This window comes from Macaca nemestrina, chromosome 3, assembly GCF_043159975.1.
Source record: "Macaca nemestrina isolate mMacNem1 chromosome 3, mMacNem.hap1, whole genome shotgun sequence".
Lineage (NCBI taxonomy): Eukaryota > Metazoa > Chordata > Mammalia > Primates > Cercopithecidae > Macaca > Macaca nemestrina.
The window spans coordinates 39,410,458-39,437,137 of record NC_092127.1 but is presented as its reverse complement, the minus strand read 5'-3'; the positions used below and the strand labels follow the sequence as shown (position 1 = coordinate 39,437,137).

Below are 26,680 nucleotides of genomic sequence, written 5' to 3'. Positions count from 1 at the left end.
GGTCTAGGTCATTTGTGTGAGTCTCAATAAGAGGAGAGATCTGGCCAAAGAAAGCTTATTTTCCTGTTTTCAGTCAGGAGGATCTCTCACATTCGTTATTGATCAAAAACTAGGACTGAATCAGAGTTTGACATTTTCTTTGTGAATCATTATTTTATTAATGTTTAAAATTTAGGAGCAAAAAAGGCATTTCCAACAATTCAATTACAGATGCCATTTTATTCAGCTTTTTCTGTCAAACTGAATTGTTCATTCCAAATCCTTGCTTTTAGAGAATAGCTGAGTGTGTAGGAAAAAAAGAGGGACCACTTGAGGTCTATTGCGAGAGAAATAGAGATCAAAGTTCACAACATACAAAGAGTTTATTTATGCAATACAGGCCTTTTCTCAAATATTTTTCACAGAATTCCACACAGTAATCTACTAGAAAAGTAGAATTATACAACACCAAATAACATTGTTTCTTAGTACAAATTGCTAATCAAAAGGAAGGTGGAGATAGTTGAATAACAAATAGTAAAACAGGTGTTGCTGAATACAGCACCTGGTAGCCTCTACTTGCAAACCCAGGGAGGGAAGAGGGTGCCCCAACAATGGCTCTGCCTCATTGTCCGGGCACAGGCAAACCGCAGTAGTGAGCTTTGGTACTTGCATTTACTTTAAAAGAAAAACAAATGTTGTGAGCTCAAGAGCATTTCCATAATTTCATTTTGTTGTGCAATGAAGATGACAGATCAGGAAAAAAAAATGGTAACTATTTCACACTTGCTATAAATTAGATTCCTTGTGCTAACCACACAATAAAATAGCCTCCCCCAAACCATACTTTTCTAGGTCTAAAACATGCTTGAAGAATAATAGTGACAGAATTAACTGAGATGTTTTAAATTACATTTACCATAATTTAAACATTACTATTTAAATCCCAGAAATATTAGTGCTGAAGAAGCACAGTTTGGAAAAATACAGGACCCAAATTACAGCATCAAATTTTTCTATTCCAATATTATAACCCACTTCCCCACTGTGAAAATCCTATTTCTCAAGCTTGTAGATGCATGGGAAATGTTCTTCATAATATTATAGCTGGAATAAGTGGTTTACTTGCTCCACTGTACGTTTCCATAATTGGTGAAAATAGACTTCTCATTATGACTAAAAATATAGATTTTTTAAAACTACAGAACCCAGCAGCCAGTTTTCTGCTTTGCTAATCCCCCCAAAAAAGTCAAGCAAAGACTACAAAAATAGCAATTATTAATAACTTTAAAAAATATTTTGCTGCTTTGAGCAAATTTAAGTTACATTCAGATGTGGTAGAAGAGAATGATGCTCCAGATACTTCTGCTCATCCTAGGGGCAGAGTGAATGCACAGCTGTCACCATCAGTAGCGGGTTTGGTATTCATGATGCCACCGGTTAAAGTCGTTGTAAAATAGCACGATGCTTCCTGAAGCCATGCCAGAAATGATGCACCTAGGAGAAGCACAGAGAGAAGGACGTTTACAAACCTGTGTGTCCTAGAGATGTTACTAAAAACTGCTCTCCCCAAATCCACAAAGTAAATATAGAAGATGGCAGTCAAGGCTCCAATTTGTGAGAACTAAGGTATGTACTTCATGACTAAAATGTAGCCCTGGGTAAGCTCAGAGTACTGCCTCTGACACTCCACAAGGATCCAAGCCACAGCTTGCTTTTTCATTGAAAGAGTAAGGACAGCTGGTATGTGCAAGATGAGTCACTAAAACCTGAACAGATTTGGTAATTTCTAAAGGGGAACTGGGCTGGCAAGACCCACCCTTTAGAGAAGCAACAGAATCAAAAGAAGGAACCACAATCTCAAAGTAACTGCTGGTGGAAGCAGCAGCACACACTCAAGTGACAAGAGACACCACCTCTGACAGGTGCAGAATCAATGAAGAGTAAAAAAGAAGAGCACTGACCATAATTTAAGATGGTCTCCCCTCTGTGGAGTAGTCGTCTATGTCCATCATGCTCTGGGTGAGGACCTAGTCCTCATTAACACAGTGACTCACTGAAATCACTGAAGATAAGAAGTTGTGCAAGCTTCTTTGGTCTCCTGTCCCCAAAGAGGTGGTGCAGGGAAAGAGATGGAGAAGATAGGTGAATGTAAACTGGGCATAGCCCATTATCTTAGACTTTTCTCTGTGTAGTTTGGTTAGGACCAGCCCTTAGAAGCCATATTCAGTATGCTTCCTAGTACCTTGAATCAAAATTAGGAACTAAAATGTGTCACTACAAAAAAAAAATCAACACAAAAGAAGACAGGAGGAAATGAGAGACAAAACTCTAAGGCAGAGAGAAAAATAGCGAAGTGGCAAGTCAGTCTTTACTTATCAGTCATTAAAGAGATTATTCTCCAGCCAAAAGGAAGCAATTGGTAGCATGGATTAAAAAACATGATCCAACTATATGTTGTCTACAGGAGACCCACTTGAGATCTAAAGACAAACAGCTTGAAAGTGAAAGGATGGAAAAGATAGTCCATGTAAGTACTAACAGAGAGCTGAGGTGGCTTATTCTAATATCAGACAAAATAGTCTTTCAGTCGAAAACTGTTACAAGAGACAAAGGAGGACACTATATTGAGAAAAAGGTAAATTCACAGAAATATAACAATTATATATGCATTTATCATCAGACCCCCAAGATATACAAAGCAAACATTAACAGAATTGAAGGAAGAAATGGTTCTATAGTAATAGTTTTAGACTTCAATACCCCACTTTAAATAATGGGTGGAACAACCAGGTGGAAGATAAGGAAATAGGAGACCTGAATAATACGATAAGCCAGTTGAACCTGACACGCCTATATATAGAACACCCACCCAACAACAATAGAATATACATTTTTCTGAAGTGCACAATGGAATCGTCTCCAAGATAAACCATATGTCAGGCCACAAGTGTTAATGACTTAGTAAAGATTAAAATCACAAAGTAGCTTTTCTGATCATAATAGAATGAAACTAGATACCAATAACTGAAGGTAAACTAGAACATTTGCAAATATGTGGAAAATAAACAAACGATGGGTCAAAGAAAACATAAGAGACATCAGAAAATACTGAGACAAAAGGAAATACAACATGCCAAAACTTACAAAATGCAGCAAAAGCAATGCTAAGATGCAAATTTTTAGCTGTAAACACATACATTTAAAAATAATTCAATAAGCTAACTTTATGGTCTTAAGGAACTAGAAAACAGACTAAACCCAAGGCTAGGCAGAAGGAAGAAAATAATAAAAGAGATAGATAAAACAGAAAGTAGTAAAGTGATAGAAAAAAACCCAAAGAATTGGTTCTTTGAAAAGATCAACAAAATTGACAAACCTCTAGCTAGACTAAGATGACTTCGCTGGGCATGGTGGCTCATGCCTGTAATCCCAGCACTTTGGGAGGCCAAGGCCGGTAGATCACTTGGGGTCAGGAGTTTGAGACCAGCCTGGCCAACCTGGTGAAACCCCATCTCTACTAAAAAATACAAAAATTAGCTGGGTGTGGTGGTGGGCACCTGTAATCCTAGCTACTCAGGAGGCTGAGGCAGGAGGATCACTTGAACCTGGGAGACAGAGGTTGCAGTGAGCCGAGATTGTGCCACTGCACTCCAGCCTGGGTGACAGAGCGAGACTCCATCTCAACAACAACAACAAAAAGACTCGAATTACTAAAATCTGAAATAAAAGTGTGGACATTACATTTGGCAGAAACAATGAGTTAAGAGAGACTATTAGAAACAACTGTATACCACCAAATAGGGCAACCTACATGAAATAGACTCCTGAAAACAGTATACCAAAACTGAATGAGGAAGAAATAGAAATGATTAGACTTACGACAAGTGAAGAGACTGAATCAGTAATCAAAAACCTCCCAATAAGAAAAGTCCTAGACCAGATGGCTTCACTGATGAATTCTACCAAACATTTAAAGAAGTGTTAACACTAATCCTTCTCAATTTCTTCCAAAAAATCAGAGAATCCAGAACACTTCTTAAGTGATTCAGTGAGGCCAGTATTACCCTGACACCAGAGCCAGTTGAAGACATTACAACAAAAGAACATACAGACCAGGATACAAAATACTGGCAAACTGAATTCACTAGCATAGTAGTGGGAATAGACACCATGACCAAGTGAGATTCATTCCGGGAATGCAAGGATGACTTACCATGCAAAAGTCAACTGACATAACATACTACATTAACAGAATGAACAACAACAAAATAAGCCCACGTGATCATCTCAACTGATGCTGGAAAACTTGATGTGACAAAATTCATCCTTTTATTATGAAAGCAATAAACTAGGAGTAGAAGGAAACTATCTCAAATGATAAACAACATGTATGAATAACCCACAGCTAACACCACACTCGATGAAAAAAAGTTTTTCCCCTATGATTGGGAACAAGGCAAGGATGCCCACTTTCACCACTCTTACCCAACACAATACTGAAAGTCCTAGACAGAGCAATTACACAAGAAAAAAGTATCCACATTGGAAAGGAGGAGTGAAACTGTCTCTTTATAGATGACATGATCTTATATGTAGGAAATCCTAAAGATTCCACACCAAAACAAAAACTTAGAGCTCAGGAAATTTGCAGGATATACAACACGAAAATCAGTTGCATTTTTATATACTGACAATGAGCAGTCCAAAAGGAAAATTAAGAATTGCAGTGAGCTGAGATCGTGCCATTGCACTCCAGCCTGGGTGACAGAGCGAGACAGAAACCCCGAACAGCCAAAACAATCTTGAGAAAGAAGAAATATGTTAGCAGTTGCACATTTTCTGATATGAAAACTTACTGCTACAATGCGACAGTAACCAAAACATTGTCATACTGATATAGACAGACCGACAGAAGAGAAAGTTGAGAAATAATCCCTCACACATGTGCTAAAATAGGGTGCCAAGACCTTTCAATGGAGAAAGCACCTTCTTTTCAACAAATGATGCTGGGAAAATCGGATGTCCACATGCAAAACAAAGTGGACCCTTACCTACCATTATGTTAAAAAACTAACTCAAAATGGATCAAAAACCTAAATATAAATTAAAACTCTAAAACTTTTAGATGAAAACATTTGGGAAAACCTTCATGACCTTGGATTTTGCAGTGGTTTCTTGGATATGATACCAAAATGAAAGACACAAGATAACAAAACATAAAACCCGTAACAAAAAATAGGACTTCATAAAAGGTAAAATCAGGGCTGGGTATGGTGGCTTATAGTTATAATCCCAGCACTTTGGGTGACTGAGGCATGAGGATGGTTTGAGCCCAGGAGTTCAAGACCAGCCTGGGCAACATAGTGAGACCCAGTCTCCACAGAAAATAAAAAAGCCGGGCATGGCGGCACATGCCTGTAGTACCAGCTACCATGTAGCTGAGGCAGGAGAATCATTTGAGCCTAGGAGGTTGAGGCTTCAGTGAGCTGTGACTGCACCACTGCACTCCAGCCTGGGCAAAAGAGTGAGACCCTGTCTCAAAAAAAAAAAAAAAAAAAAAAAAAAAAAAGTAAAATATTTTGAGCATCTAAGGACACTATGAAGAGAGTGAAAAGACAACATCACTGGTCATTAGGGAAATCAAAACCACAATGGGAGACCATGCCTGTTAGGACAACTGCTAAAAAATAGAGCAAGTGTTGACAAGGATGTGGAAAAATTGGAACCCATGTAAAATGGTACAGCCACTGTGGAAAACACTTCAAAGTTTCCTCAAAACGTCAAACATGGAACTGCCATATAACCCAGCAGTTCCACTCCTGGGCATACACCCAAAAAGACTGTAAAAAGGAACTTGAATTGATATTTGTAGATAATGTTCATACCAGCATTACTCACAATAGCCAGAAGGTAGAAACAACCCAAGTGTCCATCATCAACAGGTGAATGATAAACAGAACGCAGAATATTCACACAATATTCTGATACGTGCTACAACATGCAACAACCTTGAAAGCGTTATCCTAAGTGAAATAAGCCAGGCACAACACAACAAATATTGTATGATTCCACTTACAGAAGGTGCTTAGAAGAGGCAAATTCATAGAGACACAAAGTAGAATGCAGATGAGCTGGCAGGGGGAGAGAGTCATTAACAGGCAGAGCTTCTGTTTATGATGAAAAGGGTCTGGAATTGGATGATGGTGATGGTGGCACAACACTGTAAATGTACATAATGCACTAAATTATATATCAAAAAGTTTAGATGGAAAATATTACATGTTGCCACAATTTTTTTTTAAAGGAACAAAAATGAGTGACTCTACGTTAAGAGGAAATACCACTTGAGAGCTTTTAGGAAATAAGCCCTATCTTTCAGGGGACTCTCCATATGCAGAGATAAAGGCATTTTACATTAAACATGTTTGCAGCTCTTTCACTTTTATTTACTAAAAAAGATACTTCAGGCTGGCAAGATGGCCGTAGGAACAGCTCCGGTCTGCAGCTCCCAGAGAGCTCGACGTGGAAGGGGGGTGATCTCTGCATTTCCAACTGAGGGACCTGGTTCATCTCACTGGGACTGGTTGGACAGTGGGTGCAGCCCACAGAGGGCGAGCTGAAGCAGGGTTGGGGGTTGCCTCAGCCGGGAAGTGCAAGAGGTCAGGGAATTCCCTCCCCCAGCCACAGGAGGCTGTAAGGGACTATGCCCTGAGGAATGGTGCACTCTGGCCCAGATACTGTCCTTTTCCCATGGTCTTCACAACCTGCAGATCAGGAGATTCCCTCGGGTGCCTACATCACCAGGGCCCTGGGTTTCAAGCACAAAACTGGCCGTTTGGGCAGACACTAAGCTAGCTGCAGGAGTTTTTTTTTTTCCCCCACACCCCAGTGGTGCTTGGAATGCCAGCGAGACAGAACCGTTTACTCCCCTGGAAAGGGCTGAAGCCAGGGAGCCAAGTGGTCTGGCTCGGCGGGTCCCACCCGCATGGAGCCCAGCAAGCTAAGATCCACTGGCTTCAAATTCTCACTGCCAGCACAGCAGTCTGAAGTTGACCTGGGAGGCTCAAGCTTGGTGGGGGGAGGGGCGTCTGCCATTGCTGAGGCTTGAGCAGGTGGTTTTACCCTCACAGTGTAAACAAAGCCTCTGGGAAGTTCGAATTGGGTGGAGCCCACAACAGCCCAGCAAGGCCACTGTGGCCAGACTGGCTCTCTAGATTCTTCCTCTCTGGGCAGGGCATCTCTGGAAAAAAAAAGGCAGCAGCCCTAGTTAGGGGCTTATAGATAAACTCCCATCTCCCTAGGACAGAGCACCTGGGGGAAGGGGCAGCTGTGGGTGCAGCTTCAGCAGACTTAAATGTCCCTGCCTGACAGCTCTGAAGACAGCAGTGGATCTCCCAGCACAGTGTTTGAGTTCTGCTAAGGGTTGTACTGCTTCCTCAAGTGGGTCCTCGACCCCTGTGTCTCCTGACTGGGAGATACCTCCCAGTAGGGGCCAACAGACACCTCATACAGGAGACCTCTGGCAGAGGCCCCTCTGGGATGAAGCTTCCAGAGGAAGGAACAGGCAGCAATCTTTGCTGTTCTGCAGCCTCCACTGGTGATACCCAGGTAAACAGGATCTGGAGTGGACCTCTAGCAAACTGCAGCAGACCTGCAGCTGAGAGGCCTGTTAAAAGGAAAACTAACAGGAACAGCATCAACATCAACAAAAAAGATATCCAGACACAGAAACCCCATCCAAAGGTCACCAACATCAAAGACCAAAGATAGATAAATCCATGAAAATGGGGAGAAACCAGTGCAAAAAGGCTGAAAATTGCAAAAACCAGAATGCCTCTTCTCTTCCAAAGGATTACAACTCCGCCAGCAAGGGAACAAAACTGGACGGAGAATGAGTTTGATGAATTGACAGAAGTAGGCTTCAGAAGGTGAGTAATAACAAACTCCTCCGAGCTAAAGGAGCACATTCTAATCCAATGCAAGGAAGCTAAGAACCTTGAAAAAAGGTTAGATGAATTGCTAACTAGAATAACCAGTTGAGAGAAGAACATAAATGACCTGATGGAGCTGAAAAAAACAGCACGAGAACTTCGTGAAGCATACACAAGTATCAGTAGCTGAATTGATCAAGCAGAAGAAAGGATATCAGAGACTGAAGATCAACTTAATGAAACAGAGAAGACAAGATTAGAGAAAAAAGAATGAAACGGAATGAACAAGGCCTCCAAGAAATATGGGACTATGTGAAAAGACCAAACCTACGTTTGATTGGTGTACCTGAAGGTGACAGGAAGAATGGAACCAAGTTGGAAAACACTCCTCAGGATATCATCCAGGAGAACGTCCCCACCCTAGCAAGACAGACCAACATTCAAATTCAGGAAATACAGAGAATGCCACAAAGATACTCCTTGAGAAGAGCAACCCCAAGACACATAATCATCAGATTCACCAAGATTGAAATGAAGGAAAAAACGTTAAGGGCAGCCAGAAAGAAAGGTCGGGTTCCCACAAAGTGAAGCCCATGAGACTAGTAGCAGACCTCTCAGCAGAAACCCTACAAGCCAGAAGAGAGTGGGGGCCAATATTCAACATTCTCAAAGAAAATAATTTTCAACCCAGAATTTCATATCCAGCCAAACTAAGCTTCATAAGCAAAGGAGAAATAAAATCCTTTACACATAGCAAATGTTGAGAGATTCTGTCACCACCAGGCCTGCCTTGCAAGAGCTCCTGAAGGAAGCACTAGACATGGAATGGAACAACCGGTACCAGCCACTGCGAAAACATACCAAATTGTAAAGACCATCAACACCATGAAGGAAACTGCATCAACTAATGAGCAAAATAACCAGCTAACATCATAATGACAGTATCATACTCACACATAACAATATTAACTTTAAATGTAAATGGGCTAAATGCCCCAATTAAAAGACACAGACTGGCAAATTGGATAAAGAGTCAAGACCCATCAGTGTGCTGTATTCAGGAGACCCATCTCACATGCAGAGACACACATAGGCTCAAAATAAAGGTAGAGGAAGATTTACCAAGCAAATGGAAAGCAAAAAAAAAAAAAAAAAAAAAAAAAAAAAAGTTGCAATCCTAGTCTCTGATAAAACAGACTTTAAACCAACAAAGATAAAGAGAGACAAAGAAGGTCATTATATAATGGTAGAGGGATCAACACAACAAGAAGACTTAACTATCCTAAATATATATGCACCCAATACAGGAGCACCCAGATTCACAAAGCAAGTTCTTAGAGACCTACAAAGAGACTTAGACTCCCACACAATAATAGTGGGAGACTTTAACACCCCACTGTCAATGTTAGATCGATGAGACAGAAAATTAACAAGGATATTCAGGACTTGAACTCAGCTCTGGATCAAGCAGACCTAATAGACATCTAAAGAAATCTTCACTTCAAATAATCAGAATATTCATTCTTCTCAGTACCACATTGCACTTATTCTAAAATGGACCACATAATTGGAAGTAAAACACTCCTCAGCAAATGCAAAAGAATGGAAATCATAACCAACAGTGTCTCAGACCACAGTGCAATCAAATTAGAACTCAGGATTAAGAAACTCACTCAAAACCACAACAACTACATGGAAACTGAACAATCTGCTCCTGAATGACTACTGGGTAAATACTGAAATGAAGGCAGAAATAAAGATGTTACTTGAAACCAATGAGAACAAAGACACAACATATCAGAATCTCTGGGACACATTTAAAAGTGTTTAGAGGGAAATTTATAGTACTAAATGCCCACAAAAGAAATCAGGAAAGAACTAAAATCAACATTCTAACATCACAATTAAGAGAACTACAGAAGCAAGGGCAAACAAATTCAAAAGCTAGCAGAAGACAAATAACTAAGAGCAGAACCGAAGGAGACAGAGACGCAAAAAACTCTTCAAATCAGTGAATCCAGGAGCTGGTTTTTTAAAAAAGATCAATAAAATAGGCCACTAACTAGACTAATACAGAAGAAAAGAGAAAAGAATCAAATAGACACACACCAAAAAAAATGATAAAGGGGGTATCACTACTGATCCCACAGAAATACAAACTACCATCAGAGAATACTATAAACACCTCTACGCAAATAAACTAGAAAATCTAGAAGAAATGGATAAATTCTTGGACACATACACCCTCCCAAGTCTAAACCAGGAAGAAGTCAAATCCCTGAATAGACCAGTAACAAGTTCTGAAATTAATAGCCTACCAACCAAAAAAAGTCCAGGACCAGACAGATTCACAGCCAATTTCTACCAGAGGTACAAAAAGGAGCTGGTACCATTCCTTCTGAAACTATTCCAAACAATAGAAAAAGAGGGAATCCTCCCCAACTCATTTTATGAGGCCAGCATCATCCTGATACCAAAACCTGGCAGAGACACAACAAAGAAAGAAAATTTCAGGCCAGTATGCCTGATGAACATCAATGTGAAAATCCTCAATAAAATACGGGCAAACCGAATCCAGCAGCACATCTAAAAGCTTATCCACCATGATCAAGTAGGCTTCATCCCTGGGATGCAAGGCTGGTTCAACATATGCAAATCAGTAAACGTAATCCATCACATAAACAGAATCAGTGACAAAAACCACACGATTATCTCAATAGATGCCAAAAAGGCCTTTGACAAAATTCAACAGCCCTTCATTCTAAAAACTCTCAATAAACTAGGTACTGATGGAATGTATCTCAAAATAATAAGAGCTATTTATGACAAACCCACAGCCAATATTGTACTGAATGGGCAAAAGCTGGAAGCATTCCCTTTGAAAACTGGCACAAGACAAGGATGCCCTCTCTCACCATTCCTGGTCAACATAGTATTGGAAGTTCTGGCAGGGCAATCAGGAAAGAGAAAGAAAGGGTATTCAAATAGGATAAGAGGAAGTCAAACTGTCTCTGTTTGCAGATGACATGACTGTATATTTAGAAAACCCTATTGTCTCAGCCCAAAATCTCCTTAAGCTGAAAAGTAACTTCAGCAAAGTCTCATGATACAAAATCAATGTGCAGAAATCATAGGCACTCTTATACACCAATAACAAACAGAGAGCCAAATCATGAGTGAACTCCCATTCACAACGGCTTCAAAGAGAATAAAATACCTAGGAATCCAACTTACAAGGGATGTGAAGGACCTCTTCAAGGAGAACTACAAACCACTGCTCAAGGAAATAAGAGGACACAAATAAATGGAAGAACATTCCATGCTCATGGATAGGAAGAATCAATATTGTGAAAATGGTCATACTGCCCAAAGTAATTTATAGATTCAATGCTGTCTCCATCAAGCTACCATTGACTTTCTTCACAGAATTAGAAAAAACTACTTTAAATTCCATATGGAACCAAAAAAGAGCCTGCATAGCCAAGACAATCCTAAGCAAAAAGAACAAAGCTGGAGGCATCACACTACCTGACTTCAAACTACACTACAAGGCTACAGTAACCAAAACAGCATGGTACTAGTACTAATACAGAGATACAGACCAATGGAACAGAACAGAGGCCTCAGAAATAACACCACACATGTACAGCCATCTGATCTTTGACAAACCTGACACAAACAAGAAATGGGGAAAGGATTCCCTAATTAGTAAATGGTGTCGGGAAAACTGGCTAGCCATACACAGAAAACTGAAACTGGACCCCTTCCTTACACCTTATACAAAAATTAAGATGAATTAAAGACTTAAACGTAACACCTAAAACCATAAAAACCCTAGAAGGAAACCTAGGCAATACCATTCAGGACATAGGCATGGGCAAAGATTTCATGACTAAAACACCAAAAGCAATGGCAACAAAAGCCAAAATTGACAAATGGGATCTAATTAAAGAGCTTCTGCACAGCAAAAGAAACTATCATCAGAGTGAACAGGCAGCCTACAGAATGGGAGAAAATGTTTGCAATCTATCCATCTTACAAAGGGCTAATATCCAGAATCTTTATAAAGAACTTAAACACATTTACAAGAAAAAAAAACCCCATCAAAAAGTGGGCAAAGGATATGAACAGACGCTTCTCAAAAGAAGACATTTACGCAGCCAACAAACATGAAAAAAAACTCTTCATCACTGGTCATTAGAGAAATGCAAATCAAAACCACAATGAGATACCATCTCACACCCATTAGAAGAGTGATAATTAAAGTCAGGAAACAACAGATGCTGGAGAGGATGTGGAGAAATAGGAATGCTTTTACACTGTTGGTGAGAGTGTAAATTAGTTCAACCATTGTAGAAGACAGTGTGGCAATTCCTCAAGGATCTAGAACCAGAAATACCATTTGACCCACAATCTCATTACTGGTTATATACCCAAATGATTATAAATCATTCTAGTATAAAGACACATGCACACGTATGTTTACTGCAGCACTATTCACAATAGCAAAGACTTGGAACCAACCCAAATGCCCATCAGTGATAGACTGGATAAAGAAAATATGGCACATATACACCAGGGAATACTATACAGCCATACCAAAGAATGAGTTCATGTCCTTTGCAGGGACATGGATGAAGCTGGAAACCGTCACTCTCAGCAAACTAACACAGGAACAGAAAAGCAAATACCTCATCTTCTCACTCATAAGTGGGAGTTGAACAAAGAGAACACATGGACACAGAGAGGGTAACATCACACACTGGGGCCTGTTGGGGGTAGTGGGGGCCTAGGGGAGGGACAGCATTAGGAGAAATACCTAATGTAGATGACGGGTTGATGGGTGCAGCAAACCACCATGGCACGTGTATACCTATGTAACAAACCACATTCTGCACATGTACCCCAGAACTTAAGGTATAATTAAAAAAAGATACTTCAAAGAAATATAAAAAGCTTTGCATCACTGTAATCAGAACCTTTGCTACTTAAATTCTGTCTATTCCTTGAGAACTCAGCCTTTGTCTAAGAGTGGCAACGTCATCAGAAAGAAAGTCAAACTTTTTAAAAAGTGTTCTTGGTTTGATTGTACAGGTGACCCCCACAACTCAACTCCACCAGCCCATTTAAATAAATTCCCTCTGCAGGTTTTACTATACATTTTTGAAAATGTTATTTTTTGTAGAGACAGGGTCTTACAATGTTTCCCAGGCTGGTTTTGAACTCCTGGACTCAAGCGATTCTCCTGCCTCAGCCTCCCAAAGTGCTGGGATTACAAGCAAGAGCCAACATGACCAGTCCCCTCTGCAGTTTTGGAAACTCCCATTTGTAGCCCATTATTCCAGTGTTACCTCTGGTCATAAGACAGTGCCATGGCCCGGATTCCTGCGTCACATCCTGGATAGGCAAAGAGCTGCTTGAGGTCCGACACCTGCCGGACCACGACCACTCCGCTGTCCCCTCCTGTGAGCAGGTACTGCCCATCTCGGCTCAGCTGGATGGCCTGTGAGACAGCAACATTCAGTAGAAATGAGGTTCTCGGAAACTTTCAGCCCCCACCCTGTGTTTGAGTCACTCTCACGCCAGCTACTGTGGTTCAGGGAGAAGAGAGAGAGATCCTCAGGAGTTTTTAGAAAATCATGAGTTGTAGAAGATCTGCCATTTTTCAAAAACCAAATGGACAAAGTTTGGCAATGGTTGAGATATTTTTGGCTTTGCTTTTTTAAAGACTAAGTAGCAAACTCTTCCAGTTCTACAAATGCTACTAGAATGGTGGTGTGTGTTGTGGACTGGGACCGCTGCTCTTAACGAGAAGCCCTGGCATCTCTTCATTTGCACTGCGGACATGCCAATAAGCCTGTTAGTCCCAAGACTTGGCAGATGGTGCCGCCTGACCTCACATCCCCTCTAATCCCCTGCTGGGTGTGACTCCGGCTGGAGGGAGGCAGCCAGCAACCTTGGCACCTTCCCTGAGCCTGTTGGATTTTCACAGCAGTTGGGAAGAAGACTTGGTAGAGAGCTGCAACTTCCAGGGTGACTAAATCCCAGTTCAGCATTTTCTTGCTCCAGGGCTGACAGTGCTCCAGCCTGTGGTTTAGTCAGCTCTAGGCTGTGCCCCTCTGTCCTTTCCTACTAGCGCTGAACAGACAGTACAGGCTCAGAATTTGCTCTTTAATCCTGTAAAATGGGCATCCACAAATGAAAGCCTGTGGACCAAATGCAGCCCACTGCCTGTTTTGTATAACTGTTTGTTTTAACATGTTTCAGTGCTTGAATTTTTCATGACACATGAATATTTATATGAATTCCAAATCTGAACCCCCATAAACAGGTTTTTTTTGTTTGTTTTTGAGGCAGGGTCTTGCTCTGTCACCCAGGCTGGAGTGCAGGGATGCAATCTTGGCTCACTACAAGCTCCACCTCTCAGGTTCAAGTGATTCTCATGCCTCAACCTCCTAAGCAGTTGGGATTACAGGTGCCCACCATAACACCCAGCTAATTTTTGTATTTTTAGTAGAGATGGGGTTTCACCATGTTGGTCAGGCTGGTCTCAAACTCCTGAACTCAAGTGCTCCACCCCCGCCTTGGCCTCCCAAAATGCTGGGATTACAGGCAAGAACCACCACGCCTGGCCTTCCATAAATAAAGTTTTACTGGAACATCGCAACACCCATTTGTTTATGAATACTTTCACAGGTTGTTGCAACAGAGAATGTAGAACCCTCAAAGCCTAAAATATTTACTTTCTGTCCATTTATAGAAAAAGTGTGGCAACTCCTAATTATCCCTCCCTACTCCAAAAGCCAATCCTATTACCCCTTCCTCTCCTCCTGCCTGGTACCTCCAAGCCTTGTTTTCTTAGCTTATTAAGATACAAATTTCCTTTCTTTAGTGGATGGCATCGGAGTTTTAAAGCCACTACAAACACCTGTAATCGCATGTCCACCTGGGTGCAGGGGAATACAGATTGTGCTGGCAAGCCAGAAAGAAAAATACCTAATTTCTGATACATTCGCACTGTTCTACATTCAGTTCTAGTATAGCTGCCTTAAGTCTTCACTCTTTGACATATTTTTTAAAAAATCATAGAAAGGTAAAGACTTTCTTAGCCATTTAATTCACATTCACCCAAATGCCAACTTTTAGTAGTCTCTTAAATACAGCTTATTCTCAAGAACACAAAAACACATCTAGGAAATAAAAACCCATGTGTGGAAGACAGTTGCATATTCTCTAAGTCTCATTAACTAAACACAGATATTAAGATATTTTCAAGATGAGCAAAAATCAATATCCTTTTCCCCCATTCATTTCACAAATGGCAGTCTCTAGGGCTGTCTGGGAACTGCAGTGAAACTAGGACAAACAACTATTTGCTACACATAAAATTCAGCTGATGAAAATCCATTAACCTTATGGTTGTGGTTCACTTGAATTTTATACTTAAGCTTTTTACTGGATAAGTGTTACACCGAAACAAATTAAAACCATTAATCTTTAATTCTTTGTTCTAGTAAAGAATCTCTAATCCTGCTTCCATCTGAAATTAAGTAAAACCTGGGCTTTAGGGACTATACAGTCATCAGCATTCAAAACATTTTAATGAACCAGATGCCTCCCAAGGTGAAAAAAGATTTCGCTGCCCTCTTTCATGAGAGGCCGAATTCCTCTTGGCAGCAAGAGCCAGAGTAACATTTAGCAAGCAGCACCTGATCTTCCACTCAAATACTGACAGGCCGCCTCTGCATCCAGGTTGGGGTGTTACTAGAGGGAAACCTCTGGAAACGTGCCCAGAGACACGTTAATCTCATCCCCTGAAATCCTGAGTGCTGTGGACAGCGCCGTGGCTGCAGGGGTTTTAAGGAGGTAGTAGCAGGCCACAGCAGTCTGCTGGGGATGACCACATCCTAAAACACAGCCTCAGGAAGGGAAAACAAATGCGTTCCCCTGGGTGAGTGGTGGTTCTCCCTTGTTTAGGATAAAATAACTTTGCTGCTCTGTACAGGCTGCCTCCTTAAATATCAGCTATTCATAAAGACATCTCAACACTGTCTAGTTGATGGACTATGATATGCTGCTAACCAAAATGCCACAAAGCAATCTGGCATCTAAAATAAAAATAGGTGGGAAGCCTTGATTAGTGCAGAGCTTCCCCAGGCTTCCTGCCTGCAGGGTTCTTGGTATTTCACAGAAACTTAATTTCTGGTCTGAGCTGATGACTAATTTGTTTCCATGGTGCCCATTCCTTATATGGGCTCAGATTGAGGGTGGAGCTGGAGATTCTGCTCTGTAGTGCCTTGGATTCCCAGCCTGTGGCTGCCTTCCTTGCCTCCCGAGTAGTGAGCGGTGAAAGTATCAGTCTCTGGAGCTGCGGGCAGGTACTGCTCATTTTAGGCAAGCTCGCTTTAGTCACACAGCTGCCACTTGCAAGCTAGCATGATAAAGTGCAGGAGTGCTGGGAAAAAGGCAATGGACTGTTTAAGCCTAAACTCCAGCGGGAAATATTATGGAGGGAAAAAGCGATGGCTACAGGGCAGAGAGGAGAAGCATGTGTGCACGAATGGTCTGCAGAAAGCCTCCCACTGCTGCCTCAAGGAACTTCCCAGAGCCCCTGGTACTAACTGAAATGCCACAGAAATTGCTTCAGTCAGCTGGGGACCTCAAATTATTTTACAGATTTATTAGCGTAGCTGACAATATAATCGCAACTCAAAGTGACAGATTATCCACATTATTATTGTAAAGAAAAGAGGAAAAGAAAATCCTCTGATGTGTAGTTGGTTTAAATGCAGCATTATGGGAAGGTAGGGAAAAATAAAAGCGAGTTCGAGTGTGTCTGTGTTCGTGCCTCGTGGTGGAGGCCGGCAGAGTGCAATGGAGAGACCACAGAGAATGGTGGAGACACAAGAAGGAAGCCATCCACTGAATCAAGAAATGAATCCCAGGAGACACAGCAGCGAGGGGCCTTCATTTCCTCATGTAATCTGTATGTAGGAGCTTTGTTCCCTGACACCAGTATTTACTTAGGAGAAGGGGGTGATCAGACCAGATCTGGGAAAGTGGGAGAATTTATGTCATCTAAGCTGCCTAGGTCAGAAATAGCAATGAGTGAAATATCCAGAGCTAGCCCAAAGCCAGGGTAGAAGCCCCTGTGATCCTACTCCTGCCTCCAACATGTCCTGGGTCCCCTCATTGTATACAGCTCCCATGCCCCGCCAGCCTGATTCTGGAAAATGAAGACCACCCCAGCTTTATTTTACTTTAACCTTCACCAAGGAGTTTGGAGGTAAGAAACAAATAACCCTGACAAACTAGCCTCTGAAAAGAACAGTTCTTACTGTTTTTCTCAATATCTAATACTTGTGGAGTCCTATACTGGAGAGGAAGCAAGAGCCCGGAAGGTCCACTGGTGGTGCCATTTCCGGTAGACCCAGTGGGAAAAAATGCCTGCCTAATTCATAATTTGAACCCCAACTTCCTTAACATGTTTTGGACTTATTCATGAAGAAGTCATATCTGAAATTAATAATCCTAAATAGTCATAATCCCTACTGGTCCCACCACCAAGCTATTCAGATGTAAAGAGACTCCAGTTTTAAGTGTCATCTAATGTACTATTTCAGCTTTCATACTCAGAAAGCAATGTGCAGTGCGTTTTCTAGAAAAAAAAAAAAAAATGAGCAGTGCCAGTGAAAGCCACCCAGGATGGCTTCAGAAGCCCCTAAGGAAACCTCTTCTATTGAAGGACCAGCCTCAGCTGTGCCGCATGTATGTGTACTTGGTTTCAATGCAGCCAGCATTATGGGAAGGTAGGGAAAAATAAAAGCGAGTGTGAGTGTGTCTGTGTGCCTGCCTCATGGTGGAGGCCAGCAGCTGGCCTCATCCACAGCTGGCACTGCTGTGGTGTGCGAAGTGTGTGAGCCTTGTCTGAGTGCTACCTAAAGATTTTTTGTTGGTGTGGAAAAGAGGCCCTCGGCAACCCAAAAATAGAGGTTTCTTTCACGAACCCTTTCCCTCCCCACTTGACACGAGTTGAGGTAAAAGTCGTGAATGCTGAAGAGTCCCCAGGGCACTCACTCTTATGTTATCTTCTGTTTCCATCGTGGCCTGGAGTTTTCCATTCACACTGAATGTACAGAAGAGGCCGTTTTCATAGAATATGACACAATGACCCTCTCTTGAAGCCTGAATGAGTTTTGGTTTCAGGCAGTTTTCAGGACCCTCCAAGGTCCTCAACAAGTCTCCATTCATGGAATGTATGAGACATGGTCCTTCTGAGAAACAAAAGGCAAAATTATTTAATGAAAACAGACAAATACAATCTGAATCTTGAGCACAGATCAAACAGGATTCTAGAACCACACTATAGATGTAGAAAGCCTTTGAAAAACTTCCATCTTACGTGTAAATTATTTTGCAAAATCTCTTCATGTTTGCCAGATCTCACCTTCTACTCAGGAGAGAAGCCAGATCATGTAAGTCCAAGTTCACTTTCCTCAAGAGACAGGAAGTTAGTCTCTGAAATTCATTATGCTAAGAGGCAATACAAACTGGAGGAACTGGGAAACAGGATAAGCTTCAAATTCTAACACAGCTTCAAGGAGGCTGGGATGCAAACAAACAAGGGCTGTGGGCAGCCACACTAAGACCTCTCCTGGCAGGATACCTTGCAGGAGCCCTGAGAGCCACCGCACCGTGGGCCTGTGCAGGGACAGCCAGTTCAAACAGCCTCTGAGGGCCTTAGCCTTCTTCTCTACAACTGCTCAGTACTTTTTTACACTGAAAGGGGGTCCCTGGTAGTTCTTCTCAACCTCCAAAAAATTCACACAGGAACCCTTCAGCCACTCTCCTTGGCAACTGAGTGAGTCCACCTCCCTGCTGCCTCCACAGCAAGCAGCAGCATCTACCACTCCCAACACCTGGGCAGACCACCAGGCCAAGGTGCCAGAGGAGGACAGGCAGCTGCTGGGAGCCCACACACAGCCAAGCTTTTTGTTTCTATTGAGTATCTGCTACATGCAAAGCAAAGAAGGAATAAGGAACAAAGATTGCTTGTGTGATGAGCAAGTTCCAAGAGATAGTCAGGTAACAGGGGTCACTGGGGTATGTGCCCTGCTACTCTTCTGGCTAAATTACTCATGACCACATGGAATTGTTGCCTTTTCCCCGCAATGACTACTGAAAGCTTGCCCTTTTAAAAATAAGGCTTTTAGCTCTTTCTTGACCACTCAGGTAGTTTATAAATTTTTAAAATATCCACAGGCAGTCTTTGCTTTACACAGTTCCAGCATGCATGAATTTCAGTTATCACTCCTTAAATAACACCAGCCCTCCAATAACATAGTTCAAATTTAGGTTGTCACAGTAATTGCTTAAAGTATGCACTTTTGTGGCTAGCTCTTCAGTCCACAAATCACTATATAAATAACAGATGTGCATCATCATCATCAGTGACCAATCACATCACTCCTTTCAAAATATGTCAATGACTGCTCACTGCATATCTGTTATTCAGGTCACACACAGACAGCAAACTGTGCAGCTGTGTTGCTTTTTGTCTCCCAGTGATAAAGTCATATAATATTTCACAAAAATGGATAATCAAAAAAGGGTATTGGCCAACAAAGATGAAACTGCAGTAAAGAATGGAAAATGATAAAGCTGAAGGTACAATTTGAATTGAATATAAATGGGGTTATAGAAGAAAGAGCTGCTTGTGGGATGCTGACACTGCTGAGACACTGTAGATATGCAGCCAGGAAGGGAATGAAGGAACTCATCAGTGTAAGTTAGGGAAGAAGGTGTAACAAAGATGTCCCAGAACTGAAACCAGCAAAAGCCTCACATTAAAGGAATTCTAGGGAATATTTCATGACATTGAAAGCACAAAAGATGAAATGTTAGACGGTGATCCCAACTTAGAGTATGACAGCTCCCCAAGGCATAGAAAAGATGCTAGCTCCTTAACATGTATATAACAAGTATATTACATGTATATAACAAGTTCAAACTACTCTTGACACGTTTTTCATAAGTAATTATCAATGTATCAAATGTTTTAAATTACAATGTATTAAGTACCTGTGGGTTTTACTACCTTTTTCATGTTATATGTATAACTGAGTATGAGTTTTTATGTTTCGACAAAATTATTATTAGAGACAGGGTTTTGCTCTGTCACCCAGGCTGGAGTGCAGTGGCATGATCATGGCTCACTACAGCCTTCACCTCCTGCAATCCTCCCACCTCACCTTCCCAAGCAGCTGAGACTACAGGTATGCACCACCATGCCCAGCTAATTCTTAATTTTTTTGTAGAGGTGGGGGTCTCACTATGTTGCCAGACTGGTCTCAAACTCCTGGCCTCAAATGATGTTCCCACCTTATCCTCCCAAAATGTTGGGATTCAGGCATGAACTACCGTGCCCAGCCTGACAAAAATTTTTAAAGACGATGGAACAATTGTAAAATTGACCAATGATTATTCAGATCACTTTGTTTGGTTTCAGTTTGCATGCTTGCTTTTACAGTTCCATACTACTGTGCAAAGAACAGATGACCTGTAATATAATAGGTTCATTTTATGACTCCTGTTGGCTCAGGATGTATGAAATTATTGAGTATAAGGGAAAAATCCAGTGGTTATAGAATTCTTGCTATCATTATTACTATTTCAATGTTTTGACCAAATTTATTTTTTTTATTTATTTTTATTTTTTTTTTTTTTGAGACGGAGTCTCGCTCTGTCGCCCAGGCTGGAGTGCAGTGGCGCGATCTCGGCTCACTGCAAGCTCCGCCTCCCGGGTTCACGCCATTCTCCTGCCTCAGCCTCCCGAGTAGCTGGGACTACAGGCGCCCACAACCGCGCCCGGCTAATTTTTTGTATTTTTAGTAGAGACGGGGTTTCACCGTGGTCTCGATCTCCTGACCTTGTGATCCGCCCGCCTCGGCCTCCCAAAGTGCTGGGATTACAGGCGTGAGCCACCGCGCCCGGCGTGTTTTGACCAAATTTATAAACACAATCCTTTAAATATTTAAAACACCTTGTTAGCCAGACTATTATACTTTAGGACACAGGTAAGGTGATCCAAATACTCTGTTTCCCCACCAGATAAACCTAAAAGACGTGAGATATAGTACTTTGTTCTGTGTTCAGACCTCAGCTCAGAGCAGAGACAGAGAGATGGATAGACTATTACGACGGGATAAGCAATGAATTGGAAACAGCTCCGTTCCTAGTCAGATCCTGATTTGCTGCGTGTGCTTTTAGCTTGCTTATTATCTTGGGCCTAAATATATGATGCTGTTTCCAGCACAAACCTCCAGGCAAACCAGCTTAAGTATCTTTCTACTCCACTCTCAATGCCATTGTGGCTCCTGCCTCATTAAAACAGACAGGGTCAGGGGCTTCCGTTCAGATGTAAGATGGAACCCGGCCCAGTAACAGTGCAGAAGAATAAACAAATATACAAAGATGTTCCTTGTTCCTGCTTCATGGGAATATGAATATTAACAGGATATGTTTGTAAACACATCTTAAACTCTTCAGAGCAGTGCTGTGAAACAGAACTTTCTACAGTGATGGAAATGATCTGTATCTGTGCTGTCCAATGTGGTGGCCACTAGCCATATGTGAGTACTGAGCCCCTGAAGTGTGGCTAGTGCCACCAAGAAACCTATATTTTAATTTTATTGAACTTGAAATAATTTAAATAGTTCCATATGATTAATGGCTAGCATAACAGACAGAAGCTTTAGAAAAAAGGTACCAAATTAATCTTTGGTAATTTGTTTCTAGCAGACAGCACGAAATGCATCAATTTTGTGAAGGTACCACAGGTTTACCTTGTGAACCACTCAACACCAGGCCTAGCTCAGCACAGACCGCAGCACATGTGACCTCATAGTCATGGCCTGTCAAAATGGCCCGAGGAGCAGCAGTCTCACCTTTAGGAAAAAACAGATAAAAAGAACAAATCAATTCAAGTTCATGCAGATTAAATAATCAACAACTTGCTCCTAATTCCCATCATGCCTATTTAATTTATAGTTTGGGAATTTGTCCAGCAATCCTACTTTAGGACTCGATCCAAGTTATATACTATAGTTTGATTATGAGGACCACATCCTGCTAAAATGTCAAGTAACCTTTATGTGATTACCAAACAACAATGGTTAAAAACTCAGGGTTAAATATAACAAAATCTGCATTCCAAAATGCCTCATAAAAAATTAGCCCCTCAATTAGATGTTTTATGGTCAGATGACTATAAAATTAGGAACTTTGGCTCAATTTACATTTCAGAGAAAGGCCTTGCCCCTCCCTCTTCCCTCCTTATCCTCTGTGGACCGCTGAAACCCATCATAATGAAGATAGTCTCAACTAGACTTCCACTACCTCCACAGGAATTCTGCAGCCCCTCTCTTAAATACCTATTCTCTCTACTAAGCTTATGTATTTTTCTGATGTATGAATTTCATGGGTATATTTCTCTGTAGTTCATTCAAAGAACCAAAAATAATAATAATAAAAAACCTAAAAAAAACCAAACCCTTACAGATAAGTCTACAGATAGTGACTGAAAATGAAGGGCAGTGGGTGGAGAAGGGGGGACAGAGGAGGAGTATCCAAAAAACGGCAGATGTTGCCGAATACTTTCACAAGTAGAAAGAACAAGTCATACTGTATGTCTGTCCCAGACTAAAAAGAAAAAGTACGGTTGGTTGGTTGGTTGGTTGGTTGGCTGGTTGGTTGGTTGGCTGGTTGGCTGGTTGGCTGGTTGGCTGGTTGGTTGGTTGGCTGGTTAATAAGGAACCCACCATGACTAAATAAAACAGTAATGGCCTTGATTTGTTGATTGGTTCATGCCAAGCCACAAGGATAAACCGGATTCCATGTCTAGCCTGAAGAATACGATTTGAAAACTAAAGGAATCCTCTACTTTTATAGTCTCTAAAGGTAAAGACACAAAAAGTCTTTCCAAGTGGAGAGCAGGATTCTATTAGCATTCTTGATTTCTTGATTTGGATTTGTTTTATAGTATGCTTGATAACTAACACTGTGTAATCCAGAAGAGACAAATGTGCCCACAGAGTAGGTGGCTACCAGCAGCTGTGGAACTCTGTGGAAGAGAATTGCCTGTATCTCAACCCCAGACAGCTGACTATCCTTGGAGCAGTCAGCCACTCAGAGGGAAGACGTCCAGCAGCTCAGAAAAAACCCACTGAAAACCTACTGTACTTGGAATGCTGCCGTCAAAAAACTAACCTGGCTTCCAAAGTGGGGGTTCTTCCAGTAGGTCACTGGGTTATTTGAAATTTTATGCAAAATGTATCTACATGCCTGTTTTTCTAGGTAGCAGGGGAGGAAAACAAGTTTTACTGAATGGACAGAGGTCCATGACCAAGAAAAGCTGAGAGGCTTCTACCTTGAAGAGAGGTCTAGTCTCTGCTTGTAGCCCCACTTCACCTGGAGCCAGCAGTCACTTCAGGTCTAGCCTTCCACACGACAGTTCCAATGCATGTACCAGAGTACATAATACAGGGCCATGTCCCCGCAGTGTCCTTCAAGGCTTTGGTGACTGTAGGTAATTCTGAGTGGGACTTAAGTTGAAGGGATGTCACACAGAACTCTGCACCACACTGGCAGTGCTACGTGCAGCCAGCTGCTGGACCTGGCCTACAGACTTAGTGATAAAGGGAGACCGAAAGTGACATACGAAGAGGCAAGGGGATAGGCAGAACAAGGGGCTTCGTTTCATTTGATTCCAAGTCTTAAAACTTTTCTGGGAGGCAAACCTACCTTAATTAGAAAGTTTTCTTGACATTTCCCAAGGCACAAAGAATTTGTCACAAGAGCAATTTTGTTTCTTACAAAGTCCAGAAATTTGGGAAAATTTTAAAGAAATAAAGCAAGTAATGTAAGTCAATCTGAACTACTTAAGATTCTGTTAGGATCCACAAATTTTAGGAATAAGTATACTGTTTTAAAAAATTATTGGCCAGGTGCAGTGGCTCATGCCTGTAATCCCAGCACTTTGGGAGGCCAAGGCGGGCAGATCACCTGAGATTAGGAGTTTGAGACCAGTCTGGCCAACATGGTGAAACCCTGCCTCTACTAAAAACACAAAAAATTAGTTTGGTGTGGTGGTGTGTGCCTCTAATCCCAGTTACTCGGGAGGCTGAGGTAGGAGAATTGCTTGAACCTGGGTAGAGGTTGCAGTGAGCCGAGATTGTGCCACTGCACCCCAGCCTGGGTGACAGAGCAAGACTCCATCTCAAAAAAATAATAAAATAAGAAGTTATCAATACTTTAGCCCTGATTCTTGATTTCCCTTTTCCCCAGAAGGCTGTACATTCCACAAAAATACCATACAATGTTGTTTCTGAAATTACTGTCTAATTAGATCCATTGGCAACTTTTTTTTTTTTTTTTTTTAAACCAGCAATTAAAATCATTAAGATCTAAGGGAATATATTTTTGGTGTAATTGTTGGTTTTTTTTTGTTGTTGTTTTTATAAGTTACCATTTCATGGATGGTGAAATTTGTGTTTTAACTTGAATTGTCTTGGAATTCCTCAGTGAAAAGTGAAGGTTTGAAGGAAAACTGATGTCAAATGAAGGCATTCTAAGTATAAGACAAAGTAAACAAAGGACAGATAGATAATGGTGGTCCCAGAGGACAACGTCACTTAAGCACATCAGTGCTAACTTATTGTTTTCTCAGAAGCATGGTGGAAGAAGGGAGAGGATTGCTGTCAATTTTCTTTCTTTCTTTAATGTAAAAGAGTTGAAATACTGAGAGTTTTCTACGACTATAAAGTTAAGAGTTTAGGAAGCCTCGTGATTAACCCCAGAAGGTGGGTTAAGATGCAAGCATAATTTTTTTTTTTGTAAACTCATAAGATTTTTATCATCATGCTTTGCTTACAAAATACTAGTTTCCAATAATCCAAACTTTATTAAATCATTTTTCACTCCACAAATCAGAACACACACACATGCAGAGTAATTTCAAAACTGAAAAAGAATTTCTTCTTTCCCTAGGGCCTGATCTCTAAATAAGGAACTGTTCAGTGCTAGGACTTTGGCTTCAAAGTTTGGCAAAATGTTTGCTAATCCCGGAAGCAGGTTAGACAGTTCAGGAAATACAAAAAAAAAAAAAAAAAAGAGAGAGAGAGAGAAAGAAAACCAAATTAAAAGCATAAGGGTAGACTTATGATCATTAGGTTCTCAGGTAACTGGTTTCACAGTCACTGGATTTCCAGTAAAAAAGACAGTGCTACTTAACTTTGCTCACCTATAGGAAATGTACATTACTGGCCTCTATAAACCCACATACAACAATATAAGGAGAGATATCATGTCATTCCTCTAAGAAAAGCTGTTTCCAATCTTCTTTAAAGATTGTATTCCCTTTATTATCTGCTGTACAGATTGAGCATTCTTTACATTTTCTACTTATCAAAAAGTACATTCAAAATAAATACCTACTATTTGATTTTTATAAGTTTTATAATAAAGAGCTTGAAATAGTTACACTTCAGTATAGCAAATATATGATATGGGATTTAAATCAAACAGGTCAAAACTGTTTAAGTTCAATGGACATTTTGGGAACCACTTGTAATGAAATTACTGAGAGTAGTGGAGATAATCGGAGGCAGAGCAGAGGCTTTACATGTGGCTCCCAGAATCTTTTTATGTCTCTGTAGTTACACCGTATACATCATCCTGGATCACAGCAGAGCCCAAGTGACGACATCCCACAGAAAGGAAAGGCAAAATCCCTCCATATCTATGTACATTTCTGTTTGGAAAGCCTAGAAACAAAATCTTGGAACCATATAACTCATTCTCACTGCAGTATTCTCAGAAATCTGCCCCTCCCAACTACTTGTCAGTCACGTAGATTTTAATACCCAGCAAGAAATAATCAGCTCAAACAAGATGATTCTGGCCATATATTACTTTTCAAAGATGCCAAAGCTATCAATAATCTCTCATTGCAGTCTCTAAACCGAATGAAGAGCAAAAAAAAAAAAAAAAGTCTTCTCAAAAATATCAAGTTAATTCTTTTGATAAAAATTTGCAATAGTTAAAGGATACAAAAAGTCTTTACCTTTGCTTTCTGAGATAGTAGGATCTACCAAAGGCTAGACCATAAAGCAGAACAGATTCCCTTAAGAACCTTTTAAAGTCTTACTGCTTGAAAAATTGTCATGGCCTTCAATAATGCTGAGAGAAAAATTTATCTTGCTGCTAGTTTAAGGGACTACACTTCAAACTCTTCTTAAAGAAAAATAAAAAGAGAAAGAGGACAGACTTCTAGGACTGCTTTGAAAAGCTTGAGCAATTACTTCAAAGGAAAGGGTGTCTTTGTCCGGAGAGCAGGTTTATGACTACTGATGCAAATCCTAACCAAAGGCTGAAAAGGATACTGAGTGCATCTTTATGGTTGGCCTTAAAGGAAGATGAACAAGTCAAATGAGATTAAAGACAGCCCAAATTCTGCTGCAAATACCAGGGCACATCAGGTTTTACAGAGGCACTTCTCTCAGTACATAATACTAGATATCAATACCAACTTACAGAGACAATTATAACAACCTAACTTGCATTCAAGCAACACAAGATCTCTGTAATGACCACTTAGCATTTATACTGGACTTATGTTTTAAAACATTAGGTGAAATATTTTAACACCACTAGGCAGAATAGCAAATGCTTTTATTAGTTGTGTTTCTCTGGTGCCCTCACAACATTAA

General features: G+C 41.0%; 1 protein-coding gene across 7 annotated transcripts in view; it reads right to left on the bottom strand.

Moving 5' to 3' along the window:
- Positions 1-343: 343 nt before the first annotated feature.
- The window catches only part of LOC105463467 (LPS responsive beige-like anchor protein), a 770,029-nt gene continuing 743,692 nt past the window's right edge, over positions 344-26,680 (bottom strand). For all 7 annotated transcript variants that reach the window (XM_011710554.3, XM_071092575.1, XM_011710553.3 and 4 more), the window contains 4 exons: positions 21,758-21,859; positions 17,991-18,187; positions 13,265-13,416; positions 344-1,476 (listed from right to left, as the gene is read on the bottom strand). In XM_011710554.3, the coding sequence (XP_011708856.2) occupies positions 1,386-1,476; positions 13,265-13,416; positions 17,991-18,187; positions 21,758-21,859 (542 nt within the window). In that variant the 3' untranslated portion in view covers positions 344-1,385. The remainder of the gene's footprint in view (positions 1,477-13,264; positions 13,417-17,990; positions 18,188-21,757; positions 21,860-26,680) is intronic.